The sequence below is a fragment of the Glycine soja genome, chromosome 17 (assembly GCF_004193775.1).
Source record: "Glycine soja cultivar W05 chromosome 17, ASM419377v2, whole genome shotgun sequence".
NCBI lineage: Eukaryota > Viridiplantae > Streptophyta > Magnoliopsida > Fabales > Fabaceae > Glycine > Glycine soja.
The window spans coordinates 7,008,850-7,036,452 of record NC_041018.1 but is presented as its reverse complement, the minus strand read 5'-3'; the positions used below and the strand labels follow the sequence as shown (position 1 = coordinate 7,036,452).

Genomic DNA, 27,603 nt, shown 5'->3' with positions numbered 1-27,603 from the left:
ATTTGAAACCCTTGGATATTTGACAGACCCACACTTTATCATTTCTGCACTCCAAAAAAATTGTACTACCAGGACAGTGTGTGGAGGCTGGTATCTCATACAGAACCCACACTTTATCCTTTCTGCACTCCAAGAATCAAAATCCCCAACAAACCGTACATCATTCCACGTGGCTCGATCACAGAAGCCAAAAAATCCCTAGTTCCCCACAGTTTCTTTTCACTTTCTCACCACCCAAACACTTTTTTTATTCCCTTTTCCTTTTCTTTAAATTCCGCCACTACCATTTCCAACAACATAGCCATGCCCTCCATGAAGACCTCATCGTCCAAAACCTCCGAGTCCTCGACTCAGTTCGACTCGCCCCACTCGCCTCTCCGATCCTTCCCGCTCTTCGACAACGCCGACCCCTTCCACTCGCCGCAAAATGACAACTCCCGCGCCATCGTCATCGTCGAGACAACTTCGACTCAATTCGCCCAGGCCGCGCCCCCCGCGCCGGAGTCCGAGCACCGGAACCCGCCTCCGGAGGCCGTGGTCACCCGCCCCGTTTGGCCGGAGACGAAGTCGTCGGCCACCGTTGGTCGGACGCGACCGAGGCCGGTGGCGCCGCCCAGTTCGGTGGTGCCGAAGAGAGAAATGATGGCGAAAAAAGTTGCATTAGGGTTTCGGTTAAGCGAAGTAGTGCTGTGTCTGATTTCGTTTTCGGTTATGGCCGCGGACAAAACTCGTGGTTGGAGCGGTGATTCTTTTGATCGCTACAAGGAATACAGGTTTAAGGTTTTCTCTTCTTTTTTCTTTTTATTAATTTTTTTATTCCTTTTTTGTTTGAAGTTGTTTTTTTTTTATACTACATGTGTGGTTGAATCTAGGTTTTATTTACTTAGGCTTCTTTATTGAAACTGGGAACATGGTATTATATGAGTTGTTGTGTTAATAATGGAAAAGCTCGTTGAAATTGCAGGTATTGTTTGTCTGTGAATGTAATCGCATTTGTATACGCTGCGTTTCAAGCGTGTGATCTGGCGTATCAGGTAGTAACGGGAAGACGCATAATCAATCACCACCTGCGTTACCACTTTGATTTCTTCATGGATCAGGCAAGTCACAGAAGATTCGATTTGTTTGAAAAAATAATAATTTTTTTAATTCAATTTTCGTGACATTAGAATTTATTGTGTTGAATTGTGATATGAACAGGTTTTGGCGTATCTTTTGGTATCGGCTGCATCATCTGCTGCTACACGCGTTGATGACTGGCAATCGAATTGGGGAAAAGATGATTTCACAGAGATGGCGAGTGCTTCAATTGCGTTGACCTTTCTTGCTTTTGTTGCCTTTGCTATTAGCTCGTTAATCTCTGGCTACAACCTCTGCACTCTGTTCTCATAGCAACATTTTAACCTCGTATAAGCTGTCTTTCCATTGTACACACAACTACACACTTTTTTTTTCTTCTTTCTATTCCTCTATTCTTACTGCTGTGGAGGAATGCATTCATGAGTGTTGGTGCCAGTGATTTTTTTTTACTGTACAGATAGACTTGTATACGTACAATTGAGGGAATACTGTTCGTCTTAAATCCGAAGGATGGAGAAGGAAATTTTTGTGTTCACCTTAAAATACAATTAAATGATTGTATTTTAATGTTGTTGCTTAAAATTCGTTTATGTTATTCCATAAATGAGGTCGAGATTTAAGGACTCGCCAATTGATATGTTATTTATTCTCGTTTATGTTTTGAATTTGGATGGAGAATTTCGGGGATTGGGAAAATTGAAAGCAAAGGAATTCGTTAGCAGCATTCCTGTTTGGATTAATTTTTATTCTCCTTCCATAATCATGTTCATTGTTCTCACTCAGTGCTCCTGTGTTAAGGTTTCTTAAACATTACCTTAGCAATGGTTGTATCATTCAAAGAAGTTGGTCTAACTAACTGAATCCACAACTAAACGGTAGTATTATGAGATACATGTGTCATAGGGATGCTCAATTAGTCCTCTTTGTTTGTTTAGTGTCATGATAGTGTCTAATATTTCCCCAAACTGGATGGTGTATATGTCCAGCTTCGGATTTAGAAATGGTGATTGATCAAGGTGAAGGGTTGACAAGTTGTTTTTTCTACTATTTTAGAAGCTAAACAAAATTATTAGTTTTTAATTAATTAATGTAATTGGTTAGTCATCAATGGGGAGAACAATGTACTAAAAATCAATAAAAGTTGTATAATTTATGAGTTTAAATATAAATACAAGTTAAGAATGGATAAGTAGAGATGGTTGAGTAGAGAGTAATAGTGTTTTTTTTTTCCTGAATTGCAGAGAAATAGAGTGTCACATCAATAAAAAATTAAAATGAATTGTAATATATTAGGGATTAAAAAAATCAATTTAAAAATATGAAATGACAAAAAAAAAAACTGAAAACTATTTCCTGTGAACCCAAAGTGAGTATGCTCTTCAATCACATAAAAGTCCAAAACTTGAAAGAAGCCATCTCTATTCTCTACCCAACAATCCCCGTGTGTCCAAAGCTTTGAACCCATCCCCATATTTTTGCCGTGGACTTTGTGGAAAGAGAAATGCTAATAGCCTATTGCGTTAAAATAATTTTATACAAAAAAGAAAAAGATAAAAATAATAGAGAGAAACATGTGATTAAATGAATGACATAATGGGGAAAAATAAAGAAAAAATAGTATCAAAGAAGAGTGTAATACCGAGGAGAGAAATAAATAATAAGATTTCATTTTTTTAGCTTTTAGTTAAAATCGTTATTAATTTGATATTCTGAAATAAATTTATTTATTATTTAATTTGTAATGTATTATTATTGAAATTTATGACTTAAAAAAACTAAAAAAAACACAATTATAATCACATAAAACTATTTTTTTATTTATAAAACAAAAGATATATTCTTTTAATTTATGTCATTTTGCAATTATCAATTAGTATAGAAGCTAATTTTACCAAAACAGATTCAATTTAATAAGCTAATTTAAAATTTATAAAAAAAATTAAGACAAGTTAATAATAAAATTTAATATAAATTTTTTATCTAGCACAAAAAGTGCCTAAAATCATTTCTATTCAAAATTAATTTTTGACCTAGAATTAATTCATCAATATGAAATCATACATATAAACATTTACCTAAAATCACAACTTGTATTTCAATGTAATGCAGGTATTTACTTAAGCATAAACACTCCTTTTGATTCAGATGCTTGGAAAAGATTGGGAGGTCCAGCTGGTGCATACAAGACGTGAAGGAAATTGAAGTGCTCCCCACATTTTGGATATCACTGGAACGGGTTTCTTCCATCTGATGATGTAATCGGGCTTTGGGCCCCCAGTTAAAAATAAAAATAAAAACAAAAAAAGAAGATCAAATTGGATCCTAGTTAAACCAGGGAAAATAAGAAGAACAAGTTACTCCAACTATTGTTTAGTGCACTTTCCATGGAAAACTCATTTCGGAAGTCAAATTGAATTCTGAAATGGATTTTCTAGAATGCAATGGAAAGTGTAGAGAACAAAAGTCATTTGATAAACTCTTGTTCTGAACCAACAACTACACCTTGTGCTTTCTTTGTCATTACATCTTTTGTCGGAACCCTGAGGCAGATCAATCCACATGCCACGAACCGATACAAAATAGCAAGTGCTTCTGTACCAAAGAAAATTGAAAAATAAAAGGACAAACGCACTACAAATGTATTGCTATAAATAATTAGATATCATTCATTACCCCCGTCCATTCCAGAAAAATTTATGTTATTCTTATTTAAACACAGTTAGGACTGCTCATGATTGGATTATTTGAATAACTATAACCATAACTATTTAATAACCAATATGCCAAGTGTTATTATAACCAAATTATAACTGGTTATGAAAAATCCGTTATATAATTAGATATATAACTATATATTCACAACCGGTTATTAATATATAATCATTTTTAAAAATATATGCAATTTAGTTTTTAAAATTGATCATTTGTATTAAATAAGGATAAAATTCACATATTTTTCAAAATTTAAGGGCCAAAATGATCAATTTGAAAGTATACAGATTAAATTAAATTTGATTGAAAGTAAAAGGATAAAAAATATATTTTATCCAATTAAAAACAGGAAATCAATCCAAAAGCTAAAAACAAGTAAAGCAAATATAAAAACTTAAAACAGAAAGAAAGAGAATGTTACACATAGAGTTTTCGTACTATTTTACCCTTAAATTACTTAGGTCACATTTAATCTCTACCTCAAAAGGATTTTATCAGTGTAATTACTCCCAAATTACAAAGCCACGGTGTATTCTTTCTCAAGCCTCCATAGACTTTTCAATAACTAGTATGGTTTTCTCAAGCCTCTACAAGATCAACCATAACTCAATAGTTGTTTCCCAACACCAACTAATCCAATTGTGTTGATACAAACCCTGTAATCCACCTTGTTAGCCTCTATAGTACTCCCAAGCTTCTCCAAAAGGACTAACTCTGACTCTTTGTTCGTTCTAACACTCAAAGTTATATTATATAGAGCCTAAATACACTCCTTAAAGATATTACAAATGATAATGAATGAAATTGGAGTGTTTTCTTATGAAGCTATTTCTCTCGAATGCTAAGGGGGCATTTGATTTGAAGGAGTATTTTCAATTTTTATTTTCTGAAATTTGTTTTCATTTTTAAATGTTCAAAATTTAAAAAATGTTTTTTTTTCATTTTCTGTTTTCAGGAAAGTAAAATATTGAAGATGTATTTGCTTTAAACAAACATATTTTCTGTCCTATTTTCTATTTTTATTGAAAATAAAAAAGAAAACACGGAAATCAAGTGCTACCTAAAAATCTCACTTTAGAAGCACAAATTCTGCAATTTGATGTCTAATTATGTTATCTCTCTTTCTTGCATCAAATGCATTCAGTTAATGGTTTTTATACAGAGTTTTTGGACTTAACATAGTCATTTATAAAAAAAATTTAAGTGTCATTTATAGATGTTTGAAACTTAGTCAGAGTTGTTCAGAATCTTCATCATGTGTCACTTTCATTGCAACAACTTTTTACTATCATTTTTTGTTTGCTTTTGCTACTTTTGGGATCTTTTCCTAAGATAAATGTATATTGAGTTTATAAAAGTTCATGCAAATAAAAAACTAATTGATATTTCATTCTACCACTTTATGTTGATGAATAATATATTTCATTTATACGAAGGAAAGGACACACAGGGAAGAGGGTGTAAAGAAAAGAATAAATAAACCTTTTTCGTAAGTGTTTGAAAAAAAATGATCTTTTCAAAATAGTAAAGAAAAAGTATAATTATATTTTAAATGAGGCATTTTAATTTAAATCAAGGATGCATGCACGCACACACATATAATTTTATTTTAAATGAGTCAAATTTCTAAATAAATTATGAAAACAATATATCTATAGTGATACAATCCCACCGTGTAAGTGAAATACAAGGCTGAACTGCTGAAGTCAACGAACTATATATAAATGAAACATTGTGTGAAAAGCTTTAACTTAATCTTTTACCCAGTTTGCAAGAGAGGGTTGTATAAATTTAGGAGTCGGAATAGGGAAGTTGTTATATTAACCTATCACATTTTTCTTCTTCTTAATTTCTGTTAAAAAGAACATTATTCTCTTAACGTAGGTAATACATATGGACAACTGATAAGATATTCACACAAAGTCATCTCTTGCAAGTACAATTGGATTTAAATCTTCCTCGGAATGATTAGTAGTTTATGAATTATAATAATTAGACTTAGCGCATCTTGACATATGCTTCAAACTTTCAATTCCTAAACTTAATTATGTTTGAATTTTAACTGCCAGACAAACACGATTCTGAGTACGGCCAAGGGATATATTCTGTACCGCCAAAAGGCCCAAAACCCCTTGAATTATTAATTTATTCATTTTTGCCAATTTTGTTTGCACTGTTATTCAAGATTACACACCTTTATTATATCAGACATATTATCAATACTTTTATTATTTCTTTCTATTTTTTTTATAACATCACATGCATGACCTAAATTTTTAAAACTGAGAAGTCAAGTCTTTATTTACATGATTATACGTTTCAAATATTAAGATTTTGAATGAGACAAGTTTTCAGTGAACAATTAAATGTTATCATAACAAATGAGACTTAGACATCTTATTTATTAATCTTAGACATTTTTCATTATGAGCTTAGTAATTAAGTCTATTATATTTTTTACATAAATTACAATCAAGTGTTTAAAGCCCAAAAATAATTAATTATATTATTAGTAGACTTAAGCATCATCAAATAAATTATAATACATTTTTGATAAAATATAACATTATAATTAATTGTAGTCTAGAAAAATTTATGAGAAAACTCTACCTATATATATATATATATATATATACATACATTTTTTTATCCCTCGATCTAGTGTTTATTGGAGTTTGGTGTCGACTAACAGTACCTTTATTATTTACTATACTACCTATCCCGGCATGTGATGTCATCTGAATTTGAATAGTTTTTATTTGAGTAGAATTTGGTTCTGAAATCATAGAGATCGAAGAAAGAACAAAATCAATTACATTAATTGCTAGTTGTCCCCGTGTATCATTCATCTGAAGAAATCAAAATAGACCCTAAGATAAAGAGTTGTCACCAACAACCCTTTATTGTAAATTTGTAATAATTGTCTTCCTACAGTCTTGACGGGGAAAAAAATTGTCCTAACCACCAGTTTTAGCTTCCATTAGATAATTCAAAGTACAATATCGATATCATTACAGGCTGCAAAATTACTAAATATCATCATTAGCAGTAGCTAAAGTTGGCTTCCATTAGTTAATCCAAATCTTAAGTCAAACTCATCTTAATTAATTTAGAATCCCCAATTAATCACCAAATTGAATTTCTTGTGTATATTATTTTCCTCTGAACAATCGTGAGTCCACAGTACACTGGTGTTAATTTGGTAGCTCGCACTTCCCGTCCTCCAACCCCCACGTTGAGTTACAAGCTAAGAGATCTTAAAAAAATATCTTCAATCAAATTAAATCAGTAACGAAAAGAAAAGAAGTTCATATATTTGATTTGATTACTCGTTAACTAGCTAGAACTAGAATGATATGTTGATAGTAATACAAAATGAAAAGAAAGAAAGAAACAAATATGATAAAAGGGAATAAAAACATATAGTTGATACTACAGATATGGATGATTATTATTACATGATGATATATAAAGGCAACCCACGAGATAGATGCGAATCCAGCGAAGCCGTGTGAACTGCTATCGTTGCCGGTTCTAAAGGATGCATCAACTATCAAGCTGTAACCTTCACCAGCCATGCACACATGACATGGTGGCACCTATATATCACATGATTCGTCAACGTAGGGTCACTTTTGCCCTTCAATTCACCCAATGGTGTAGTGTTTTAACTTACAATTTGGATAATGCATGGGATACGATTGGAGTGTATTTTTGGATATATTTTTTAAAATTTTCTTTTTTTAACATGTTAGTTTTTTTATATTTTAAAGAATTCTCTTTATGTTTATATTGTGTCAGCATTTTTTTGGGTAAATTTTGTTGTATATAACTAAATTGGCTTTTGTTTATTTAATTTATGTTATGTGAGATTTTGTCTTTTATTTTTTTAGTTAACTAAGTGCTTTATTTTTTAAATGTTCTAACTTGGTCCTCTTGTATCGATTTTAATTTATGTAAAACCTTTAAAATCTTATATTTTACTCAAAGTTTTTACACATTAAATTAATGAAATTATTTTGAACATTCTGTTTTTCGAAACTCATCGTTTAGGACATCAAATTTCACACAAACAAAAGAGTATCTCAAATTTATTCTTCTTCTAATCCAATAACATCGTTTTTTTTTACATTTTTTCTTCTTCTAAATTTCATATTTATAGTTTTCTTAAAATAACTTCATATGAAGTTCATCATAAACCCTAAATCTTTTGTTAAGAAAATTAAGGGTTTTTGAATAGAAACAAATTGACAGAACATCACGTTTATTTAATTTAAAAAATAGACACAACTTGAACGTAAATAGATAAACCCTGATGACATTTTAAAATGTTTGTCCCTTGTGTATTTCCCACTTATATAAAAAAAAAGGTGTTTGTCCCTTGAGCACTTAAAGGAGCGGATTAGACATCATCTCTCAGTTGTTGTTTGCTTTTGAAATACTTATTTTGGAACCAATTTTTAAGACTTAATAGATTTTGGATGAAAAATTAATTGCCGAGTAATATAAAATTATTTTAGAAAAAAAGTTCTAAAATAAAAAAGTGAGAAGAGGATCAAACAGACGTTTGATTAATAAAAAATTTAAGAAACTAAAATTAGGTATATAATTCAAATCAAAGAAAAAGCAGAGAGCAATTAAGGCAACAATTATATATTGTTAGGAATATTTATTCACGGATTCTTCCGAAATCCGAAGCCTATATTTGTAGACAAGGAAAAACTGTTAGTCAAATTTAAGTTTGACAATCCATTGGCTGTGGGTACCCAGTTATCAGCTTCTTAAAAACTAAATGTTGACTATATATTGAAATGTAGCTGTAGCATAGCATTCAGAGTTGCAGCATGAAAATTAAGAGGAGTTTCTCTCGATGTTTCTTCAATGCAAACACAAGTTTCTCTCATTGTTTTCTTAAGTAATGTATATGATTTTTTAGGGCAAGAGAATATTCAATCAGTTTATTTTACTATAAATCAATAATAGTACTATACATTTTTGTAACATAACATTGAAATTTCAGATTTTATCTTAAAATATAATTTATATATACAACACTGTAAAATATTTTTATAAAGAAAAAATTCAATAAAAATTTATTTTATTGTCATATTATATTTATAAATGTGGAAATATTTGACAAACTAATAAATTATTAGATATTTATGTAAAAATATTTTTACACTCGTATATAGTTCATTAAATTAAAGTCTTCGTCGTTACATTCCCCAATGTTTTCAATACTAAATAAAAGTAGCTCTAGTTAAGAACTAGAAAAAATGTCAAATGATACTGGTACGTGTTTTGTGAAACAATAAGAAAATTTAAAAAAATAAACAACTTGTGTTTTCTTAATTGCTCAATTATTTTTAATTATTTTTGTCATAATTAGTTATTAAACATTTCGATATATTACCTAGCTAACTCGATTTGTAGATTAACCGAATCTTCAATATAATATATATCTAGATACCAACAGTTTTAGACTAAAAAAAGTTGAACTAATCAAGCATTTATTTTGCTAAAATTAAGATGCATGACATTAATGAAGTAAACATGTGCATGCAAGTAATTAAACCCTTCCAAGGTCCAACTTGATCACCGATGTCTCTTGCAAAACAACAAATTAATAAAATAAACATACAGTTCATTAAAATTAAACGTGACTTGGAAATCAATTAAGACCAAGTACAGTCATTTCTGACAAACTAAAAAAAGTGCAAGGGATATTGATTCCATGGAACTACATTCTATCTGCCCTCCAAATACAAAGAAATGAAACGAAATAGAATAAAATGATATTAAATTCCGCTACTTAAATTAATAGATTAGTTTATTTCTATTTTAGTTGTTTAACACTCAAAACTCAAGTGTAATCTATATTCTTTACTTCCAAAATTAGTTCAAGTTAGGCCAAATGGCAAGCTCTCCATTAATTATTTCAGGCCCAGTTGATTCTTGTAAGATTTCCCTATAAAAAGAAAGCCAATAACTTAAATGCATTTTATTTTTAATCTTCTGCAGTACTGTTCCGTGGTACTGCACCAGATTGCTTTCTACTTTTATTTTATACCGCTCAAATAAATTTCTTTTCAAAATATTTTGTTAAATTCTATGTTTGATAATAAATGAATTTAACTCCCTCAAGGGAGATTAATTCAAACAAGAACAATTAGTCAACCAGTGAGTTAAAATAAAGTAAGAGACTGAAATAAATAGGAAGGAAAGAAATTAACAAAGCATAACATATATGGGAAAATGTAGTTAGTCAAAAATAAATTGGGAAGGTGGCATTGAATACTTGGGATGGTGTGGAAGAGAGTATTAGTAATAATAAAAATGAAAGGAAGAGAGAGACAGTATACGGAAAAGGACCATAACTATATACGGCTGCGAATTGACGAAAAAGCCCCTAGGAAGCTGGTGGCAACGAATTATTAGTGTTTTGTGTCGGGCAAGGGCAAGATGGTGAAGCAACGTTGGGTTGGAAGTACCCTGTCAAGGGCACACTGGATGATGGTCAAAGACAAGACAACTCAGACAGCCTTACTGGTTCAGAGTTTTTCTCTCCTCTCCATTGGGACTTAATCACCACAAGATCAAATTCTCACTATTACTTGTTACTTCATAATTCCTCATTGCTGATTGCTTCAAATATAAATTCTCTGTTATCTCAACAAATATTCCATGATTGCTTCAAATAGAAATTTTAATATTCAACATATTAAATTAGTTTTTTTTTATGTATATTTCAAAAAATATATTTGGAGAGTTCGTGAACAATATTCATATAATAAAAGGTTAAATTATTATCCTTTTTTTTATTGATATTATACTTTATGGAATTAATTATGTCTTATGTCTCTATTATATTTTTTTTAAAGTTCCCTTTTAATTATTGTGGATCACGTGACCAAGATGGTCCAACCAAAATTTTCACATGCATATACACTTAAAAGGCTTAGTGCTTAATATTATTTATATATCATTTAATTGAGATTGTTTCACTCATATCGATTCATATATACATTTAAATAATTATGTCTAAAGACTCAATGTTTGATGAATTATAAATAGTCCAAACAAGTACATCAATCAAGAATAGTGGGTCGATCTTTGTGAAACATTCAATTAATTACATTCTATAAATAAGAATGACCGTTTTAATTTTATTATCCTAAGTTCATATACACTCTAGGATTTTATGGATGACTCTACAACATCTCTGGTTTTGGAACCTCTAGGATCTAGACGTGAAGAGTTTCTAAAAACATTTTTTGTATTTTTTATCATTATATTTTCCCTTTGTAAATAGTTTAGTCTTTAATATTGAGTAAAATGTTAATTAATAATATAACAATCACTTTGACAAACTAGTGATTTATTACAACTTTAAAGAGTTTAACAAGATAATTATGTGTAATTGTTTTTTTTTTTGCAAATTGCATTTTGATTATCTCATTAATTAGTTTAGCATCACCAAATAGTTAAAACGAATGAGAGATTAATAATTCAGTTTAATAAAAAAAAATTACATGTGATTGCATCAAACTCCTTAATGACATGACTAAGTTAGTAAGTTATCAACATGATTGTTACATCACTAACAAATATTGTTATTTGACAATAATGACTAAAATTATCAACAAAGTAAAGGTATAGGGATTGAAAATGCTAAAACTTTTATTTAGGGACTAAAATTAAAATTTACAAAAAGTTTAGGAACAAAAAATAAATAACCTTATATACTTTCTGAAAAAAAAAACTTTTTTTAATTGAAATATCAAATACAATATCAAAAGCAATTCATATTTTCTTTCTTATTCATAATTGGGTAATTTCAGTATGAGTACTATAAAGTTTGTATTATAATCATATCTCATATGTTATGAATATATAAAAATAAACTACATGTCAATTTTTTAAAAGTTATGTGAAATTCATTTCCAATAACATAACATTGTAGAAATAAATAAATAAATAAGCTGTAGAATAAAAATGAAGCATGCTTAATGATAAAAAGCCCATAGTTAGAACACAAGCAGTCACCTATCCAGCACGAGGCCCAACTCTTAATAAAAAAACAACTTTCAATAATACTCTTGAAGATTGGAATTTATAGTAACTCTCCATAACTAAAGGAGTCTAATTCAATTCAATTGTTTAAGTATAATGTCCGAGTATTATAAATATCTTAATATCGAGTTCAATTCCTAAAAACAATCATACATATACATATTACATCACATTGAACAGTGAACGTGAGTGAGCAAGTTTATCAAGTTTTATATCGGGTGTATTGCCAAAAATATTGACTAGTTTTTAGGAAATAGTATTTGCTACGCAAGGAACACGTAAGAAACTTTAGATTAGTTTTTGAAAGAATACATTTTAAGTGCTGTTTTAGTACGAATATATTTTATTACGAAAATTTGACGAACTTGATTGGTTGATTAATAAGTTAAAAATGCAATAATTCAGGACAGACTTTAATTAAACATTAGAAAATTACAGTCGCATTCATTAAACACTCGAAAATCTTGCGTTGGTTATAATTACTTTGGTACGACCAATTTGGCCATTTGCCTTGAGATAAATCCCAACAATAAGGAGAAAATTTCTAGCGTGGTCAAACTGTTTGATGGTTTTACAAATAGAAATAAACAAGCAATTAGACTATTAACACGATATATAATACCTTTTGTTCTTACATGTAAGAATTTTTGTAATTTTTTTTATTGAACTCCTTTTCATATTATTATTTATTACATAATTATTTTTTTAGTAACATACTCTTAATTATTTTATAACAAATTCTATAAATTAATAAGATAAATTCATTCTCTCTCTTCTAAGAATTTGAAAACATGATAATCCATATTAGTTACGCTAAATTAGTTTTTTAATTCTCTAATTTATTTTTTAGATTCAATTTGGTCATTTATTTATTTTTATTGAATTTGATTTTCTAATTTTTTTAAATTGATTCAATTTAATCCTTAAAAAAATCACATTTTATGGCAGTTGAAAATCGTTCCTAAGTAATTTTAAATCACTACAAAATACATATTTTTCAGAAACAATGAATCAGTTTAAAAATTAAAAAAATCAAATTAAACATAAATAATAATGACTAAGGTAGTATAATATAGGGTTTTATAAATGAAAAATTACACTCACTTCCCTCAAAGTCTTCTTAAATGACTCTTGCCCTTGTCTAGTTTTACGGCCCAAACACTAGAACCTGTGAGAAAACGCGATAGTATAACTGTCCGCCAAAATGACGTTATACAAAAAGACCTTTATTTTTTTAATAAAGTCACACTTGTCCCTTATTTTATTTAATAGAGTAAGACAAACACTTTTTTAAAAAATTAGAGGAAGTGTGAGTGTCATTTAGAAAGTGGTCAATAAGTGCAATTTCCCTTTTTATAAAAGAAAAGGGAAAACACTTTAATTCTGATTAGCTTGCTTATCAAACCAAAAGAGTAGTTGGATGTGAAAAAGATTGGCATACTTAAAACATTGAACAAAAATAAATAAGTTAGGGTAAAAATAAAGAAGTACTTACTTGGGAACTAGTGAGTAATGTTGCAAATGCAAGCCCCTGCCACATAGCACATGCTGGGGGAGCGAGCAAACAAACAAATTAAAGCAATAAATGGAAGGGGGAAGAGAGTGTGACAAATAAATTGTAAGTTAGCGAAGGAATGGCAGTAATGATAATGCGGTGGGAAACATAGGTTGAAAATGGAAAGAAATAGGGTGAGGTAGGGGTCATCATCAACCTGACCCCGTTTGTCTCCTCACAAGTATATCTTCGCACGTTAGGAACCTAGATGCTAATGTTACTCCGTGTATTTGAAAATAACGGGGTTGCAAGAGCAACAAGAACCACCCCTCTCTCTCTCTCTTTTTGCATTTCCACTTCTTTCACTTCACCATCCAAGTTCCAACATTAACTCCTTCTATGTTCTAACTCTCTCTCACCATCCATATTCCTCAACTTCAAATCCTCTCTCTCTCTTCTAGACCATTTTCTCTCTCACCAAAACTCATCTAAGTTGAGCTTTTCCTGCTTCCTTAATTTGTTTTGTTTAATCCTATTGTGATTTCATTGGTTCCCTTCTTCGCTAAGGAACAAGTGTGTCTATAATATAATACATAATCACATAGATGAGGTGGTTTGGAGTTGGTTTATTTTTATATGTTCTCCTTTTTTCTAACTTCATAAATGGTGATAATGATTCAAAATGTAGGTAGCTTAGGGAAATAAAAGTTTGTCCAAACTGGGTATTCTGCACTATTTTAAAAAAACAAAAACTTTAGTCATTTTTTTTTTTTGGGTTAGGATTAGAGGAAAAAGCATGAAGAACTTGTACTGGTTCAAAGAGATTTCTAACAACGTGAGATCAGGGAGAAGGCTTTCACTAGGGGAATACAAGAGAGCAGTATCATGGTCAAAGTATTTGATCTCTTCTGGGGCAGCCATAAAGGGAGAAGGAGAAGAAGAATGGAGTGCTGATCTGTCTCAGTTGTTCATAGGGTCAAAATTTGCCTCTGGAAGGCATAGCAGGATCTACAGAGGCATCTACAAGCACATGGATGTTGCAATTAAGCTGGTGAGTCAACCTGAGGAGGATGAGGAATTGGCTGTTTTGCTTGAGAAGCAATTCACTTCTGAGGTTGCTTTGCTCTTTCGATTGCGCCATCCAAATATCATCACTGTAAGTTCTGTTTCTTCAACCATTTATCTCTATTCCTGCATGGAACATACTAACTTTGATTTTCACCTTTAACTGTTATCACTATCAAAGATTAAAAGAATAGCATTTGCCCCCCACACCCACCTTTTCAACTTTTGTATGGTTCAAAGGTGTAAGTTTAGAGAGATACAGTTATAGAAAATATAGAACCGCGTCTATCCGTCTACAAATAACGACTTCTATGATATGGTGGTACTCCTTCTCTTTCCCTCTAATCGAAAAATGACACGTCATTAACATTCTCTAAGGTTGTTAGTGTTTCTTTTTTTGTTGTCGCTGTTGAAGTGCTAGTTTTTAATTGGAGGGAAATAAAAACAGGTGATTTGCATACAAAGGGGTGTGTGTATTCATCTGAAGTCTGAAGCTGTAATATGAAATTTGTATCAGCAAAAAAACAGCTGTAGTATGAAATTTCTTGGATGAAGTGTTCAAAACGAATAAATTATTATTAACATGATGGATTTACACATTTACTACATGTGCTAAGAAAAAAGTGTTTTTTTTTTTTCTGTGATGCATTGGGGCTTATTACATGAGTGCTAGCACTTGGTTCTAAGATTAGAGTTGCATTATTATTTTTTTATATACAAAACAAGGCTTTTTATGTGTAAAATATGCAACTGTTTAATAATATAGAAATTGAACAATTTCCCCCAGATATTGGCATAATATTTATTGGTGGTGCAGTTTGTTGCAGCTTGCAAGAAACCTCCTGTCTTCTGTATAATTACTGAATATTTATCTGGGGGTTCCTTAAGAAAATACTTGGTTCAGGAAGGACCACATTCAGTTCCTCTCAGAGTTGTTCTGAAATTAGCCTTAGACATAGCACGGGGAATGCAATATCTTCATTCTCAGGGTATACTTCACAGAGATCTCAAATCAGAAAACCTGCTGTTGGGGGAAGATTTGTGTGTAAAAGTAGCAGATTTTGGGATCTCATGCTTGGAATCCCAGACAGGCAGTGCAAAAGGATTCACTGGAACATACCGTTGGATGGCTCCTGAAATGATCAAAGAAAAGCGTCACACCAAGAAAGTAGATGTCTATAGTTTCGCCATAGTTCTGTGGGAACTATTAACAGGATTGACGCCATTTGACAACATGACACCAGAGCAAGCAGCATATGCTGTGACTCACAAGGTATTACATTAATTGTCCCCGGCCATCAGACTTTAATTCTTGTGTATTATTAATATAAAATTACACTATCAATTAATCAGAAATCATCATCAACTATATGACCAATGATAGATCCAAAAAAATTTAGTTATGAGAATGATACTCTCATAAACAATTTAGCGAGGGATAGTATTCATGTTATAAATTATTTTTTATGTATATTTTTAAATTATAAGAATAATTTATAACCATACATATACATAACATTAAAAGAAATTAAAAAACTATTGGGGGCAGACAACTGCCTCCAAAGGACATAAAATGGATCGGTCCCTTGAATATGATTTTTAAATAAATATAAAATTTAATAAATGTATTATATATAATAATTTACTATTAAACATAAGTGTAACTTATTTTATACTATAAGTGCTAATATTCTGTTTTTTCATTGTATTATTGTCTTGTTTTTATTTTAAAGATTTAATTTGAATAAGGAGTAAAAATAATTAAGGTATTAATGGCATGTTTGGATGTTGAGTTCCATTACTTACAGTAATTTGAGTAGGGACTTTTCATGACTAATATGTTCCGTACACCCTTTTGGATATGACGGGCAACTATCACTCATTGGCTATTATGATATGAATTTTACAGAGCATGTGGCTGTGTTTATCATATAGTCTTACTCATGAGAGAAAGACACCTCATCAACAATATTATATTACCCTAAGGTAGAGGCTTCTCTATTTTGCCTGACTTCCAGACGATTCTTAAGCTTTTGCCAACATTCAAAGATTCGGTATCTGCCATCAAAATTCATCACAGTCAATCATTGCTACCACCTCTAACTTTTCCCACATATGCACAGAACACCAAAATCAAGTTAGAGATTCGATAACAAAACATATATATTTGGACCAACACAAATAACATTTTCACATTCACTGTTTTTGCACATGTTACGATATCCTAGTGATATCCTTTACGTGAGGTGGCTGTATAAAATAATAAATGAAGATGGATTGTGCTGCTATTTTCCTATAGGACTTGTGAATCACAACAATTTATATGTTTTGGAAATGCTTAACACATTACACTTTTTTTGTCCGTTTCTAGTAGCTCAATTTGGTGGATTTTGTGCAGAATGAAAGGCCCCCGTTGCCATGTGACTGTCCAAAGGCTTTTAGTCACCTCATCAACAGATGTTGGTCAAGCAATCCAGATAAAAGACCACATTTTGATGAGATAGTCGCAATTTTGGAGAGCTACACTGAAGCACTTGAGCAGGATCCAGAATTTTTCTCTACTTACAAACCATGTCCTAATAATATAATTCTTAGATGCTTGTCAAAATGTAATAATATATTTGCTTCTTGCAAAGCTTAACATTCTCTTTCCAACAATGTAACATGAATTGTATTAAATCAATCCCAAGAACAAAAAATATGTTTAATTAATAAGTATAATCCTCTTCCATTTTAACCTTTTTTTTAGGAAAAGAACTTTTGCTCTGCCAGTTCTTCTATTTGTTTTCCATTTATTCCACAATGTCACCCTTTTGTTTATTTATTAATCGCAAGATGTGATTGGAACCTAAAAACTGTCTAGCAAAAAGTAAATAAAATATGTTAATATTTAATGTTAGTTAAACTATGAAAGCGGCGAGGAAATTTGTAAAGACCTGAGGGAATGGCATATTTTCATGTCTTGTATGTATATAGAGATAATTTCCTTAGGGTAATTATATTCCAACTTGATCATTCTTTCTTATGTACTATAATCAAAGCATAATAGTTATAAAAAAAGTACATTACTATTCTATAATTTCTTTGAGAAATTCTATTAGACTTATTTTATTTATATATATGTGTTATGATTGAGTTAATAATTGTCTAAAAAAATTAGATGTCATTATTTAAAATAAATAATGACATGCCAATTATTAACTCAATCAATACATTTATACAACTTATAGAAATACCTGCATTATACAGAAATTTAGAATTATTTAATGTAAAATAATTAATATTAATTATTCACTTTACACAACTTATAGAAATTAATTTTATAAAAAAAGTCTGCTCGTAATTTGTTTAAATGTCAGCAATGTAAAATATACGCTATATTAATCAATTAAAAATTAAAAATTATTATCATGTATAATAAGTTTATTCATTTTTATAATAATTATTTTAATAGTCATAATTAATATGTCCTAATTGATTAATAGTGTTACTTAAACACAAACATTTTTGCATATAAAATATGTAACCGAACGCTTTGACAACTTCCAAAAATATTGTACACTTTTACATTTTTTTTTCAGAAACCGAAAGGTATGGTAACATGGAAAACAAATAGTACATCGGAAAAAAATGTGAGAATATTTGTTAAATAAATAAAATAGTTTGTTAATTGTGTAAAGTATGACATAGTTTTCATGTTTATTTTACGTAACATTAAATTTGATGAACTAGTCTAAATCATCTCACAAAGACAGTTTGGCCGAGTGGGTTCAAATTCCACAGCTGTCATTTTGTGATTATAATCTTATTTTTTTGGTTGCTTTTTTACAGTAACAGAATACAGATTGCTTTATTTTGTGTTTTCTTAAACTTAACTCCCCTCACCAGATCAACAAGACAACAAGCAAATACATAATGCATTTATCAAATTCCACAAATTTCAATTAATCTTGGAAAAGTATTTAGAAGCTTTTACCCTTTTTTAAGTAAAATATCTTATCTAAACATCAGAATCACCAAACAGACTTGTGATTTTGCATGAATATAAATTACTTAGCTACAAAAATGAAAATTGGGGCTCTATTTTGCTAAAATCCCATTGTTAACAAAGGATCAAACTAATAAGTTCAACATTCTTTTTTTTTTTTTTTACAAACAACACTTTATGTTTTATATACTTTATTTTATAACTTAAATGGTTGTTACACCCACGTTCAATCTTATTCCATTTTGTATGAAATAGAAAGAGTGGCAGAGTAACCATCAAGAGGCTCATAAGGTTGCCCCAGCAATTATAAGGCGAGAAAATATCTTCAAAATTTCATTCAATATCATATTTGACTCTACATTTTGTTTGGAGGAAGATTTTCCAACAGCGCGTCATGATCATTGAGGGAAAAAAATCTCATGAATCCGGCAAATAATAAAAGAATGAGTGAAGAAATTTGGATGTTTGTGAAACAACACTCACATTTTCAAGGCACCGACGAACAATGGACGATATAACGCGAGAGGAGATACTATATAAAAAAGGTTGAGTGGGGACTGTGGTGATTAAATATTGATAATTAAACTTTCTTCATCTGTCACTAACACCCACAAGTGGGGCACTGTTTCTTGGACGTGTGTTTTTCTCAGAAATCTACTACAAATTAAGCATTGTCAGGAAGTGAATATTACTAATTTGCTTTATGATGATCACTGCCAAAAATGAGAGGATTTCTTGTTCTGTATGCTGACATAATTAAATATCAATGCACAATATATATATGCTTCAATTATCCTCCAGTAGTGTAAAGTTTTGAACTCAATCACTCGTGTTTGTAATATGATATGCTCATATTCACATGTATATTTCTGACTATGATTAAGCAATTACATCAATTATGACTTATGAGTATTGTCATAAATCATACTCTGCCGAGCCGATCCATGACATGTTTCGAAGTAAAGAAGAAATAGTCTTGTGTTCCCCATCTTTAAGGTACCAAAACTAAACTACAATTATCATTTGAGTTAGCGAACTGACAAGGACAAGTAGACATGAAAATTGTGCTCCATTGGGATCATTTTTAAGATATAAATCACTTAATCAGAAATTATATAAATGAATTAAGTTATTTTTGTTTTCCGTAGTATCTTTTATTAGGGAATCTTGTTAGAGAGAAAGTTAAGTTCTCAAACTCTAAATATAGATAAGGATGTTCACAAATTAATTCAAATTATTTTAAATTGTTAAATCAATCTTTTTTCTAAAGAAATTGTTAAATTCATCTAAAAAATGAAAATATATTAAACTACTTTTAATTAAAATAAATAAAAGAAACTATTTTTTCATTCATGAGAATCAAACACCATCTAAAAATATTTATAATAATTTACATGTCGTGTTCAATTAATTATATTAGATTCCCTAAAAAAACTATTTTTTTTGTGGTTGGGTCAGTTTATTTTTTCAATTTTCACGCGTGTAATTGAATTGAATCCCTAGATACCTATATAGCATGTGAGGTGTAGCCTTTTTTGATATATTGCGGTCAAACTTCTATATAGGTTTCCTTAAAATTCACTAGAAAACATTTATATATCAAGTGTATATATTTCTCATCTCATATCTATGTAGTCTCTATTCTCTGTATATATTAATTCTCTCTAAATAATTGTTTGGTAGTATTTTTATTTTCGAATGATAATTATATATATATATATATATATATATATATATATATAGAGAGAGAGAGAGAGAGAGAGAGAGAGAGAGAGAGAGAGAGAGAGTGCTATGATTTTATTAATAACATTTTTGTTTGGAAATTGCTCCTTTTCTTTTTCTGGTAAATGCGCGCTGGAAGCGCTGCTTCATCCGGTTACCAAAATTGCTATTGCATAAGTTTTCGAGGGGCACAATTGTCTTTATGCCAGATTGAAATGCGAGGTCACCACGTGGCATTGGTTTAAGGAAGAGAAAAGAAAGAAAAGAGCAACGACCACAGTTACCGGTTGCGCGCGGTTGGTTTGGGAAGAAGTGTCGTGACATTTCATTCCAACTTCGCAAAACCAAAACTGTTTTTTTTTTTTTTTTCTTCAATCCTTGTTATTCCAAAAATCCAAATCCATTCTCTTCTCTTCAATTTTTTTCTTGAGTTCCAACCTCACCAAAAGAATTGGAAATTTTCCAATTCTGAGGGTATATATACCCTCACATCTCTGCTTTGTTTTGGTTCTCATTGTTAAGGTGTAGCTTCCATGTTTGAATATCAAGCCTAGGAAAGGACAAAATGGCACATATATATTCGCTTTGTATCGGTTTTCTTAGCCTTTTCTTTTTAATTTGATTTTGTTACATCCTTGGTTTTGGAATTTGTTTTTATAATTAATCTTAAGAATTATTTGAGTTATGAAATGGGAATTTGGTCATTGTTCCCAACAAGAAGGAAATGGTTGGCCTAAAACTATTGCATTAGTTTTATGCATGTGCTTTGAGCTCAAATAACCATTCTATTTCCATCAATTGAATAGTATAACACACCAACATATTGTGCCATCTCTCTAATATTGTTGATAGGATTTCCTTTCCCTTTGATTGTATTTTTATAATTAATATTGTTTTCTGTTTCATATTGGTTGTCCCAGAGATTCTGGTTCTTAGGGAATCAAATATGCCAGAGATCGTTACAAATGGAGTTAATGATGAAAGGAGAGTGAATGAAATGAAAGAGATTGGAACATTTCACGCATGAAGGAAACCTCAAGTCCAATAAAGAACCTAAGGAGTTCCTTGATTCCACAAAGAAGACAAAGTGTTGGTCCAAATTTTCCTGTTAATAGGGTGATTGGCACTTCCTCAATTGATAGGCTTCATGAAAATGTTAGTGACAAGCATGTTGGCATTAGTCATGCATATAATTATGTTATAATCATAGTAATTGCCATATCTGTAATTATAGAAATTAGCATATCTATAATTACGGGATTCAGAACCTTTTTTAGAGATTGTAATTATGCTTAAATTAGGCAAGTTGTTATCAGATTTGTATATATATTGCCTCTCCTAGAGAAGAATAATATAGCTTTGTTTTTACCCTATTTTGAGTTGGTATCAGAGCCATCCTTGGCTCTGTAAGTGCTACCATGAGTGATTCATCAGAAGACCCTTTGACACCCTCGCCTGAGAATACCCATGTCCAAACTATGAGCCTTGGATCAGAACCTGCAGCCATCCCCTACAGTGTGAAGCTTAATGGTGTAAATTATTCTCTTTGGTCTCAAGTCGTTGAGAACTTTCTTGCTGGCCTTGGTAAATATTGTTATTTAACAGGAAAAACTCCAGAACCCCTTACATGGCAGATGGAGTATGGAGAATGCTATTGTGAAAGATTGGCTCATTGGTACTATGGAACCTGATTTGATGAATCGGTATGTTCGTTTGCCCATAGCAAAGTATTTGGACTGCTTTATCTCAGACTTATTATGAAGGGGCTGACAGGTCAGTTATTTATGACTTATCTCGACGAGTAATGCAAATGAGGCAAGATGGTAGGCCTATTTCCACATATTATGCTGACTTGCGTGCAATATGGCAAGAATTAGACAATCGCAAGCCAATAACATTTTCTCAGCCTGATGTCATGCAAGCTCGACAAAAGGAAATTGATGAAGAACGTGTTTACATCTTTTTAGTTGGTCTGTACGACTTGTATGATGGTGTTCCAAGTGATATTCTTTGTACGGAACCTTTTCCCAATCCAGAGAATGCATTTGCTGTTGTCAGGAGTGAGGAGCAAAGGAGAAATACTATGCTGCATAGTCAAATGACTCCTAGCGTGGCAATGGCAACTAAAACTGCTCTAACTCAGAATCGATCCTCCTTTCCTTCTAAAAATCAAGGTGGTAGTGAGAGTGGTTTTAGTCATTCTCGTAATCCTAAACATGCTGCTGTAGATAACTGCTTCAAGCTCTCTGGATATCCAGATTGGTGGGATAATCTTAATGAACGAAAATCTCGTGTGATCGGCATAATCGAAAGGCCGGAGACAAGAGAGATGGCAAAGCCACAGTGATGATGTCACCTCCTTCCAATCTCGTCATCCATTACACTAACTTCAACATCAGTAACAACTATCCCTACTGGTTCCAACTCAGGTTTACAACAAAATACTCAATCTTCATGTAATGTTGGACTTGCTCTTATGAGTACTGATACTATCAAGGACACCGGATGGATTATTGATTTAGGTGCTACTGATCACATGACATTGATCAATCTCTCTTGCGTACTACAAGTAAAACTCACCGTACACATGTATCTAATGCTAATGGCATGTCTTCTCCAGTGACTAGTGCTGGCACAGTCATGTTGACACCTTCGTTATCATTAGAACACACTTGTTCCCTCTCTCTCTCTCTAATAATCTCTTACTTGTGCCACAAGTAAATGATCAATTAAATTGTCTAATATTAATGTATCCTCGGTTTTGTCTTCTTTAGGATCTCAGCAGCAAAGAGATTATTGGGCGTGGTACTAAGAGGAGGGGACTCTATTATGTGGATGATATCTGCTTCGGCAATGCGTTAACTAGTCAAAGCTCTACATGTGCCAAGAAACATCAAATTTGGATGTGGCATCGTGGCTTTGGTCATGGGTCTTTTGGTTATATTAAGCATTTGTTTCCATCTTTATTTTTGGATTGTAGCCTTTCGGATTTTCATTGTGATGTATATACGCTGGCTAAAAGCCATCGTGCAAACTACCCAAGTTTTAATAAGTCAACTGAGCCTTTTACTTTGATGCATTCTGATATATGGGGTCCTCCACCTGACCCTACCTTATCTGGATGTTGTTGGTTTGTGATGACTAATAGAAGTGATGTGTATGAATGCTTCTGCTCTTTTCATAAGATGATACTAACACAGTTTTCTACCGAGGTGAAAGTTCTTAGGTCTGATAATGGCCGTGAGTTTATTAGTCAAATATTACAATTTTATTTTCAAGATCATGGTATTATTCATGAGACAACATGCCCATATACACCTTAGCAAAATGGTGTGGCCGAAAGGAAAAATCAGCATATCCTTGGGATTACACGTGCGTGTCTGATTGATGCTCATATGTCATCTACATCTCAGGGAGATGCTATTCTGTATGCAGTTTACCTTATGAATCGAGTACCCAGTAGTGTTCTCAAATTTAAAACACCTTTAGAAAAACTCTCGGCTTGTATAATATACCTTCAACCTTAACCTTAACACCACGAGTTTTTGGTTGTGTTGCGTTTGTTCACCTTCATAAACATCAACGGTTCAAGCTTGATCCTTGTGCCTTAAGATGTGTGTTTGTTGGGTATCTTCCTCATAAGAAGGGTTACAAGTTCTATCATCCACCTACTAAGCAGTTTTATGTGACTATGGATGTTACTTTATCTGAAACAGAAATGTTTTTCTCATCACCCTCATCCACTTCTACTCTTCAGGGGGAGACATACTCTAAAGAGATGAATTTGATGGTTGTCCTTCCCGACGTTGTCATGACTAGTAAAAATCCTTCCAATATGGGCACAGGTTCTGCCCAAGAGTTATCTGCTCATATAGGTTCTGCACCTCAATGTGATACCACCAGCTCATTGGCACCTCAGAGTCCCACAAGATCCCCTTCTACTTCTATTGTACCCACCAATGATTCCATTGTTGCTGATGTCCCTGAGGTATGTATAGATTCTAAGGTTGATGCTAACAATTTAATTATGATCATGTTTTAGTTTGTGATGAGAACACGTATCAACTACCTCCTCGTAGCAATCGAGGAAAACCACCAAATGGCAAACATGAATCAGCCTTGGAGCATCTTGTTTTGGCCAGCATGGCAATGGTAGCAAATGCCCAAGACGTGGAAGTAGCATCTGTTGATTGCAACATTGGAGACACAAACTTATCCTTGGCTAGATATGATGAGGCCATCTTTGCATATGAGAGAGCTTTGACAGTTTACAAGACTCACAAAGGTGAGAATCATCCTTCGGTGGGATCAGTCTATGTAAGCCTCGCCGACTTGCATTGCAGGACATGGAAGGTAAGGGAATCAAAATCATATTGTGAGAGTGCACTTAAAATCTATGAGAATCCCATGCTTGGAGTCCCTCCAGAGGAGGTTGCTAGTGGTTTTATGAATGTCTCGGCCATTTATGAGTCAATGAATGAGCTAGAACAAACACTTAAGTTGCTTCACAAGGCACTAGAGATACTTAATGAAGGCTCTGGTCAGCAAAACACAATAGCAGGAATTGAAGCATAGATGGGGGTCATGTACTACGTGTTGGAGAACTACACTGAATCTTACAATGCTTTCAAGAATGCTGTGTCGAAGCTTCATGCTACCGGAGAGAAGAAATCTGCCTTCTTTGGTACTGTTCTTAATCAAATGGGACTTGCTTGTGTGCAGCTCCATGCCTTAGATGAGGCTGCAGAATTATTTGAAGAAGCGAGGGTCATTTTGGAACAAGAGAATGGACCCTGTCACCCTGAAACACTTGGAGTATATGGCAATCTTGCTGGCACGTATGATGCAATTGGAAGGTATCCATCCACTGTCCTTTTTCTTTTATTGGTTATAGTGTTATACTCTTTTCAATTTGAAAATCTTCTTTCACTATTGAGTATTTGGAACCCTTTCTAGTTACTGTGACATTATGCGAAGCAAGCTAGTATTTTGTTTTTGATATTGTATATTACTAGGTATCATAATCAAGCCGTGTAAATAATATCTATAATTTAATGTTTTAAATTGCGGTCCTAATCCCGGTTATGATTTTTGTCACAATTCTTGACATTGTTAGAAATTGCAAGCAAATGCGACTAATGTAGTCACAATTGCGGTCACTGGTGAATACAAAAACCTGGACACTGTGGTTGAAATTGTGGTCACAAACCAACTTTGAAATCATGATAATATCGATAACGAATATAATGCCTATTATTTGAGTTTGAAGTCAAATATTAGTCTGCTTGGTTTGAGATTGCATGCTTTTTCCTTGGCATTTGTATGGGAGAAATTTGTCAACTTGAACAAAAATAGATTAACAGAAGGACAGTTGAAATTCGCCTTCTGAAACCTTTGTTATCGACTTATAGTTGAACATATAAGCAGTTTGTGTCTTTCTCTATAACAAAACATTATCCTGTTCTTAAAAAATTAATTACTATGACTGTGGAGTGACATTTACTAACTTAATATGTAATCACTTATTTTCCTCATATATATGCACTTTTGTATTTTATTTCAGGTTGGATGAAGCAATTTAAATGAAATTCTTGAAAACATTGTGGTAATGAGGAAGGAAAAGCTTGGGACAGCAAATCCAGATGTTGATGAGAAGAGAAGGTTGGACGAGTTGTTAAGGGAAACAGGCAGAGTACCAAAAACAACCTTGTCGCTGAGGCCTGATCGTGCATGATGATATGGCTAGCTAGCTAGGATTGATGAAAAGCTCTTATGTTTTTACGGGAATTCTAGAAATGGAACAATGAGCATATATAGAAAAACAAGTCGTGATGGTGGTAGTTTATGTGGGTAAAATTTAATTAATTGAATGAATGAATGAAGAGTTCAATATTTTATGCTAAATTATTGCCCAAATTAAGCTATATTATTTGTGGATTCAATGTAATTATTCACCGTATTTAGATGTGCAATTGTTTTGTGTATACAACATAAATTTCTTTGTTTGATTGGTTAGAATAATTAAACTAAACGAAATCGAATCAATTTGCAGTTTGTCACTATAAATAAACATTTACCCTAGGTAATGTGGGTGAGGCTTGTAATATAACATAACTATTTAGTACGAAATGGTTAATACAAATTGTTACAAATTTAAAATTTAATATATGATTAATATAAATTATTACGAAATGATTAATGAAGACACATATGAATGTTTATAGCATGTTTCAGTGTATTTATTGAATATTTTCTCGTATCCTTATTAATTACAGTGAAGTTATTTTTTTTGATATAATTCTCTCTGATATTTACTCTTCTTGAATTCTTAAAAAAAAAATTGAATATAGTTAAAAAAGAAATTGAATTCCCCATGTTTGCTCAATCCTTTGTAATTGTAAATCAACTATCTCTGTGGTCAGAAAACAAATTAACTATACAATATCACATGTGCATGTCCTGTCACTGCACCATAATATGTGTCAGCTATTCTTATATATTTCTTACACACACTGCAGCATGCATGCCAAAAGCTAGCGGTTGAAAAAAATTTACAATGGAAGGTGTTAAGAATAGAGTCCCACGTCGGATAATTCATGAACATGATAAGTGCTTATATAGCTGGGTAGACCACCCCTTATGAACCGGTTTTTAAGGGGACCTTTCGGATGCCTTTGCTGCACTATAAAATTTAATATGGTATCAGAACCATATTCTGCTTCTGTCCGGTGGGTGCCGCCAGTGATAATTCATGAACATGATAAGTGCTTATATAGCTGGGTAGACCACCCCCTTATGAACCGGTTCCATGGGGTACATAACTACATATATATTAATTAATATCTCATGACTCTTAATTATATTCGTCACCCTCTTGTTTTCTTCTCATTATGATTGAAGGGTTGAAGAGAAAGTGGCAAAAGTTGCAGATTGAGGTGGATCAATTATGTGAGTCCCTAATGTTAAGCTTGGAGATTTCTCAAACGAAGACCAAGACCTTGTTATTCGGCTCCACAACCTCCTTGGAAGTAGGTTCTTTCTTAATTAGACCAATTCTTATATCAACAAATACTATATACACTATATTAAATACAGTACTCCATCAGTGTTTTAAAAGGGTGATTGCAATAGCGCATCAAAAGGGTACGGATGATTCATTAAAGTTCATTTGGTGAAGGTGAAAATCTCGTCCATGAAAACTCCAGTAGTGATCTAATCGACTTCTCAAGCATGTATGAACGGATTGTTGCAGAAGATGATTTTGGGTGTAACTTTTTCTTTTGCTAATACTGTGTTTGATCTATGCACTCCTTAATTAACCGAGTCTTTTCAGGGTTTTTTTTTTGCCTGTGATTGGGTTGTCTGTAAAACCTGTATCCTCTGCAAAACCTTTTGATTTTTGACAATCACTTATTTCTGCTCCATCTATTATTCTCAGACAGGTATGTAAACTCCTTTTAACTATAAA

General features: G+C 32.0%; 2 protein-coding genes and 1 pseudogene across 3 annotated transcripts; all 3 read left to right on the top strand.

Moving 5' to 3' along the window:
- Positions 1 to 251: 251 nt before the first annotated feature.
- On the top strand, positions 252 to 1,736 carry LOC114393307 (CASP-like protein 4A3). The gene is made up of 3 exons (XM_028354596.1): positions 252 to 773; positions 965 to 1,100; positions 1,201 to 1,736. The coding sequence occupies exons 1-3, from the start codon at positions 304 to 306 to the stop codon at positions 1,390 to 1,392; spliced, it is 798 nt and encodes a 265-aa protein (XP_028210397.1). The 5' UTR covers positions 252 to 303; the 3' UTR covers positions 1,393 to 1,736.
- An 11,898-nt stretch (positions 1,737 to 13,634) lies between these two features.
- Positions 13,635 to 17,162, top strand: LOC114392865 (serine/threonine/tyrosine-protein kinase HT1-like). Of its 2 annotated transcripts, none has more exons than XM_028354111.1 (3): positions 13,635 to 14,516; positions 15,243 to 15,698; positions 16,335 to 16,815. In XM_028354111.1, exons 1-3 carry the CDS (start codon positions 14,157 to 14,159, stop codon positions 16,413 to 16,415), a joined length of 897 nt encoding a protein of 298 aa, XP_028209912.1. In that variant the 5' UTR covers positions 13,635 to 14,156; the 3' UTR covers positions 16,416 to 16,815. The 2 variants fall into 2 exon arrangements, with proteins under 2 accessions (XP_028209912.1, XP_028209911.1); XM_028354110.1 differs by lacking the exon at positions 16,335 to 16,815 and adding an exon at positions 16,824 to 17,162 and having other exon boundaries at positions 13,637 to 14,516.
- Positions 17,163 to 20,455: 3,293 nt separating this feature from the next.
- Positions 20,456 to 26,124, top strand: LOC114393150 (annotated as a pseudogene).
- Positions 26,125 to 27,603: the final 1,479 nt, after the last annotated feature.

What these genes read in the sequence shown, in the direction of transcription:
- LOC114393307 (XM_028354596.1), top strand. Translation starts at nt 304, where the DNA reads ATGCCCTCCATGAAGACCTCATCGTCCAAAACCTCCGAGTCCTCGACT. An exon ending in GATCGCTACAAGGAATACAG is followed by an intron (nt 774 to 964) that starts GTTTAAGGTTTT and finishes TTGAAATTGCAG; the next exon opens with GTATTGTTTGTCTGTGAATG. An exon ending in TTGATTTCTTCATGGATCAG is followed by an intron (nt 1,101 to 1,200) that starts GCAAGTCACAGA and finishes TGATATGAACAG; the next exon opens with GTTTTGGCGTATCTTTTGGT.
- LOC114392865 (XM_028354110.1), top strand. Translation starts at nt 14,157, where the DNA reads ATGAAGAACTTGTACTGGTTCAAAGAGATTTCTAACAACGTGAGATCA. An exon ending in GCCATCCAAATATCATCACT is followed by an intron (nt 14,517 to 15,242) that starts GTAAGTTCTGTT and finishes TTGGTGGTGCAG; the next exon opens with TTTGTTGCAGCTTGCAAGAA. An exon ending in CATATGCTGTGACTCACAAG is followed by an intron (nt 15,699 to 16,823) that starts GTATTACATTAA and finishes GATTTTGTGCAG; the next exon opens with AATGAAAGGCCCCCGTTGCC.